The sequence below is a fragment of the Dermacentor andersoni genome, chromosome 8, assembly GCF_023375885.2.
Source record: "Dermacentor andersoni chromosome 8, qqDerAnde1_hic_scaffold, whole genome shotgun sequence".
In the NCBI taxonomy this organism is placed as follows: Eukaryota; Metazoa; Arthropoda; class Arachnida; order Ixodida; family Ixodidae; genus Dermacentor; species Dermacentor andersoni.
In genome coordinates this window covers 116,876,015-116,882,516 of record NC_092821.1, presented here as the reverse complement: position 1 = coordinate 116,882,516, position 6,502 = coordinate 116,876,015, and the positions used below count along the sequence as shown (strand labels likewise).

The 6,502-nt window shown below is 49.8% G+C and overlaps 1 protein-coding gene across 1 annotated transcript; it reads left to right on the top strand.

The window, feature by feature from the left end:
- The first annotated feature begins 2,017 nt into the window (after positions 1–2,017).
- On the top strand, positions 2,018–4,280 carry LOC126529175 (V-type proton ATPase 16 kDa proteolipid subunit c-like). Its single transcript, XM_050176771.3, has 2 exons — positions 2,018–2,513; positions 3,442–4,280. The coding sequence occupies exons 1-2, from the start codon at positions 2,266–2,268 to the stop codon at positions 3,653–3,655; spliced, it is 462 nt and encodes a 153-aa protein (XP_050032728.1). The 5' UTR covers positions 2,018–2,265; the 3' UTR covers positions 3,656–4,280.
- The last annotated feature ends 2,222 nt before the right edge of the window (positions 4,281–6,502 follow it).

Sequence of the window (6,502 nt, the reverse complement as noted above, 5' to 3'; positions counted from 1 at the left end):
GGGCATTTGCCATTGTATTGTGTGGGATACACTTTGCTGAAGCCAAACTTACTCCGCGTCTTGGGAGACCTCTAAAACCCACCGCGCGCGAGCTGCGCATGCGCCGTTAGCGGGGCCATGTGACAACGGCGGCGGCGCGAGTGCACCTCGAGCGTCTGTGTTACCTTTATCGCAACAAAACGCCTTTGCGCTCCATCGACTTCTGGGCAGCGTTCTGGCTTCCGCTGCTGGCCCGAGCGTCGTCTGCACACATATTCGGCATTGTCGCGAAGCGGCTGTGTACGTGAGACACCGTGTTGCATGCACGGGTTTGAGCAGAAGGGACAGTAATTGCCGGACTATTTCTTTCGTCGGGAGCTGACGGACGCTGACTGTACTCCGTCGGTGCCGTCTCGCTCACCGTCGCGGTGCGTCGCAGCCGGCGTTCCTCACCGCCCCAGCGTTGCGCCACGTCCGGTATTTGCCAGGGTGCACCGCAGCAGTTTCCTCACGGGCTGCGTCGTCCAATGTCAACTTAGTGTATTGCTAGAACCCCGTGCGACGAGCTGGAGCACAACTCCAGACCTATAGCTATGGCTTTGAATCCTTCGCCTTGTAGCTAAACTCGGATTTCTTGATTGCGCAACACGTGATGCGAAGCATTTGTGTCGAATGTAGACGGATTTTTCCTGCCGGTTATCTGACCGTTTCGGTGGGCCAATTCCGAAGACAGTGCAGTTCCAACACGGTGTCTCAAAGAGTGACCTAGGACTTTATTTGCAGAGCAAAAGTGTTATCAAGCGCCCAGATAACAGTCAATGGGACCTTTCAGGCCCGGTAGAACGCCGATGAAACAATGGGCAATAACTTATCGCTTGACAAAAATCTGCTTTCGAATTCTAGGAATAGCACGCCTGGGCTCTTCCACGAGTGCGCACACGTCAGCAATGACGCACATTGGGCTTGCTCCGCCCCCAGCGGTGAACCCAGCATTGCAGCCACCAGTGGTGTCACCGGTCAATAAACGTCGAAACCACAATCAGTGAACCGATGAGATCTCAGTAATTATATTCAAGTGCTTAAACTTTGTTCTTATAGATTGAAACTGCTCTGCGACATTTCGAAATGCTCATTTTCAACAAAGTATTGCGTTCAAAAGCAGCAATTCGCGATGACTATCCATTTGCGCAATCTTATTGGCTTCTGCGTTTATAAAAAATAAGATAGCTTGGGAATTTATGCTAATAAAGGCAGATAAACGTTTGCTTGTTTTCTCAGTCGTTCTGTCGGTTTGTTTGTTTGTTTGTTTGTTCTTTTGTTCGTTTGTTTGTTTGTTTGTTTGTTTGTTTGTTTGTTTGTTTGTTTGTTTGTTTGTTTGTTTGTTTGTTTGTAGTAAATAAGGCCTTAAGAACGTCTAAAGCCACAAGCACGAGTATCAGACGAATCCATGTACTAATCATCATACCCACGGGAGCTGAACGATCGCAGCGCCAGAGTTCCAACTATTGGTTTAAGTAGGAAACTGTGATGCCGGTGACCGATTCCACCGGCACGCCATTCGCCGACCTTCCCGTTTCTCCAATGAGCTCATTATAAGCCGCTACGCGGGCTGCTTCGTCAGGCTTCATACAATGCAGACAACTGCATCGTGTGCTTTGTTGTCGTCTAGACGTCTAAGTACCGTGGTGTTATTCGTACGGCACTATAGGCCTCGCGAATAAATGATGTTGTATTTAAGTACAATCACTCTAGCGCTGTGTCCGCGTCGTACTTCTGTCTCTCGTCCCTTTTCGTACGCTAAAAACCTAAACGTTATGGAATACCAACATGCCCAAACTTACACTCTTTCACTTCAGAAAGGCGCCTCTCCCCCTACACTTCTCTATTCCAGTGATTTTTTTACAATCTTTCTTCTTGTGCTATAGCTTTCTTTGACAAGACGCATCTAACAACCCCGTAACGAGCCCTCAGCGCGATCGCTCGATGCAGACGTATTTCTCCGCAGCATCATCATCGTCGTCATCATGGAGCCAGACGACACGGGCGCACTCTAGCGGGCGAAGGGTCAAGAGCCATGGGCCCGCCTTTGCCAGCGTGCGCATCACGGGCGAAAGAGGAAAAGGAAGACGCAGGAGGCAACGCGGCGGTCACGGCAAACCGTATAGCGAAGCTTCGAAGACGTCTGCTGCCGCGAGGTCTTTTGAGTCGAGTACATATGAGCGCGCCTTGATGCGAGACCACCACCACCAGCAGCAGCAGCGGGGCGAGTGAGCGGCGGCCTCGGGCATGGAGGACAAGGAGCCCGCGTACGCGCCATTCTTCGGCGTCATGGGCGCCGTGGCCGCGATCGCGTTCAGCGCCCTGGGCGCCGCGTACGGCACCGCCAAGTCCGGCACGGGCATCGCCGCCATGTCGATCATGCGGCCCGAGCTCATCATGAAGTCCATCATCCCGGTCGTCATGGCCGGCATCATCGCCATCTACGGACTGGTCGTGGCGGTGCTCATCTCCAGCGCGCTCAGCTCTTCTTACAGGTACGGGCAGTACGCGCATCCCTACTCGCGGGTGTTGTCTTCGCCTATAGACATATGGGTCTGGACTTGTAGAGGAGGCTTCAAGCTTATTGCACTAATTTCTTACGTGGTAAGGCGAACACGCAGCTTCTTCGACTAGGTGTGTGACCGAGTCTTCGCATGACATTCTGCCGCACAGCATAAAGAGTGCTACTATGCAGGGGGATCCGGAAATCTGCTAATACATTCTGTTTGTTCAGAGAAGCACTGAAGACAGGTTTGAAGATCTAGTTTATGAAGCGCCGGATACCTCAGCCTTATGTATACCGTCAACGCAGGCTTAGGAAGCCAGAAAAAAAATACGAGGCAAGACAGGCGGCGACAGCGTATATCTTGAAATTTCTGCACTACATGTCGACGTTGCGTATTATGACAGTGCTGGCTGGAGTTTACTTGTTGGTTTAAACATAGATAAATGTTATATTGCGCTCGGTAGTGAGCAAACCTAGCAACCTTTAAATGCTTTTCATGCACCTTTTCTTCCTGAATTGGTAATGATTCACCTGGTTAACGACAGCGCAGTTTCGTCATTGCTAGATACGCTGCTGCGTAGCGTAGCATAGGACATGTAAATAATGAGGCGAGTCTGACAGGACGTCCAGACATCTCGCACCATCCAGTCAATCTTGTTACTTGTCTGTCCATTCTTGAGCTACGAAGTAACGCGTCTAGCCGAAATGTTCCAACGACTAGCCCCTGTCGCAGAATTGTTCAGCGGCAGTTTTTGACAAACCAAACTGAAAAACACGAGATAAGACACTCAAAACGCACCACTGCAGGAAAAAAAACTAGCTGAGCCTGCATAAATGTCCTAATCGGTTAATCCGGAACAACTGCATGCCGTCTTGCTCCGTTGTTGCTGGCTCATCGCTCTCAACTGTTCGTGCAGGCTGTACCAGTCCTTCCTGCACCTTGGAGCCGGACTGAGCGTCGGTCTCAGTGGCCTGGCAGCAGGTTTCGCCATCGGCATTGTCGGGGACGCCGGCGTCCGCGGCACGGCTCAACAGCCTCGGCTCTTCGTCGGCATGATCCTGATCCTCATCTTCGCCGAGGTCTTGGGCCTGTACGGGCTCATTGTGGCGCTCATCATGTACTCACGTTAGCCAGACGGCACTTTCACAGCCCGAATAATCTGTCTCGTCGACCGCCGAACCGAAAGAACGGCTAGTCAACCGATGGTGCGCGAGGGACCATGAGACTTCGAGAGGGATGCCTCTTGAACAACTGTTAGAGAGGCACGGCCCTAAGAACTCTCGTTGAAGTGAACGCCGCAGACAAGCGTGTCTTTTTTTCTTCTTTGTTGATGCTGTTAACTGCGTGGACACTGTGAGCGGACAACAGATCACGAAAGCCAACGTGTGCGAGTACTCTGAACAGTGTCATCAAACTGTGGGGAGTCTGTTCAAGGGTGGGCTGTTCCGCGCTGTCCGACCTTGAAGTGGCTGCATGCGTAAAATCAGCGGGTCAGACTGCCAAACTTTGAAGCTGTAGGTAAGACGGGTGGACACTGATTGCAACACTGCAGGGTTAAGGACCGAAACAGACTTGCTGGAGCCGTCCGCATGGTATGCACTCGCCCCTGTTAGTGTTTCTGGGCTTTTTTTTAAACTCTCTGAAGGCAAGTGTTGGTAATGATTGGTGTGATGCTGATGAGTTCATACGTTTGTTTTCTTGTTCCTTTCACTTGGGTTTGTGAGAAAATAAAACACATCTCTTTTTGTTCGGGAATCTAGGAATGTAGGAACTCTTTTCCGCCACTTCTTTTACTCTTAATTTTTATTGTTTTTATTTATTTATTTTCTCTCGCGCAACAATTTACACCTTAACTGTTCCTTTGACATGTTTACATTATTAGGGCGTGTGCAGCCAGTTGAGGGAGAGGTACAATTTTAGATTTGCATCAGATAAAGTGCTTGAGTAAGTGGCAGTCGTAGCAGTCACGCTGAACATAAACATCAGATTCGCTTACATGAACTCAATGTGAGTGGGTCGAGTCGAATGTCAAGTTGAACCAGCCCTACCCGACCATGTATGCATGCGCCTTGGCAGGCGGGTTAGGCGAGTCAACACAAGCACTCTTGCAGGCGAGTTGCAAACCCTTGCAAAACCTTGCAAACTCGCCTCGACATGAACCCGGTGACTGGATTTCGGCACGGCAAGCCGACTCCACCGAACTCTAAAGGAATCATATCGACGTTGTTATTATTGAGCCACTCAGAGTGGGAATGCTACCTGAATCCCACGTACAACGTTGCGGGGAACAGTGAAGCTACAGTTATGGTTCAGCCACTCTCGTAGGGCCTAAAATACGCTCCGTCGATAGGACATCGCCATCCTGGTGGCGACTACTTGTCAGGATAAACCACACCCTCTCTACACTTTGTTATCCCTCCGTTTGATCCGGTGATCAGTAGATGGCTCGAACACACTGGTTCGAGCCGACCTCGGCCTCTTCCGGCTGTTCTCTTCGAATGTCGTTGTGGTTGCCTCTAAACAGGGCTCGTACCCACGAGGGGGATTGGCCACATTGGTGCCGGTCATCTACTAACGCTTAACTACGCCTTCATCCTTTCTTCGTCACTTTGCATTATAGCATCACTGCTATTCTGAAACAATAGCTTTCTTTTTTTATCGATCTTTTTTTTTTTAAAGCGAAGCTTTCTTTGTCGACATCCACGCGGTTTTGTGTGGGTCGTCGCTTTCTCGGCGGATATATTTCATAATGATATTATAATAATTATGTATTTCCTTGTCTAAGCATTGTGATGGTTGAGGCAGGGAAAAGAACGGTTGACGCATGACGGGGTTCCCACCTCCTGTAACAGCTGGCAGTGGCGAGAGACGTACTACACTTGTACCACATTCATCAAAGGATAATAAACCAAATGCATAATGACGTGTCGTAAACGGCACCGATGAACAACAGAAGGAACGAACTTGCCAGTGCAAGATATACGAAGTTCTCTCTATTTTTTCGCTCCGAAGGCAAGTTCCAGCTAACGGGCTTATATAAACGCTGTACGCTGATCACCAAAGCATGCTTTCAGTAAGCGCACCTCTCTTTTGCGTAATGAAGAAATAACTTTCTACATAAAAACTGGGCACTTAATGTTGGCTACGTTCATTGGCATTTCTAAAGCACACCGACGTCTTAATGGAATAGTGGATTACAGTCAGCTGCTTCTGTAATTTGCCTGACTATCTATAGGATTTAGCCATTCGGTATGTTCCACTGAGGTTGTGCCCATTTTTGTTTAATCCTCCGTGAGTATGCGTCACTCCAGGATGGGTAGTCCCCAGTGAAAGCGGTGCTCTAATGTCCTCTTTAAAACAAATATACTCATTCAAGCGCATAATTTCTTTATTAAAGCGAAACCTTCTGCGGCTTAATTCTTTCCCGTTCAGTTCGGTCGGCTTCTCGCCGAGTAACATGCGAACCGGTCCTGAAGGTAGTGCAATAGTAAACTGGGATAATCGCAGACATTGCCTGATGCGAAGTGGCTCGATTCCAAAGGCAGTGTAAACCGTGGTCACGTGAGTCGCGTGCTTGGCGTCTCCGCGCCTTGCTTCCTTTGCCGATCAGGCATGCGTGTTAGTCGCTATGCTACGAAACGCGTTGCATAAGATGGACCGTTTCATAGTATTTAATTAGCCGCTTCACAAAAACTTTGTTTCACATAGATTCCAAAATGTGCGTTGTATCAGCATAAATATTCGCGGTCGGTTTATCTCGCCGCGGAGCGCCTTGCGGGTGGCTCATCCAGGCGCTAGCAAGTGACGTCATAGCGAGCGGAGACAGGGACTGCTCGGCGCACAGGTGCCCTCGCAGGTGGCGTGGGCATTGGCGCCACCAATACCGAAGCTGCGCGCGAACAGGGGGGCGTGAATAAAGGAGTGAAGCCAAGAAACAACGTCGTGCCGTCGTAATGATTACCTTGCCGTCATTCGAC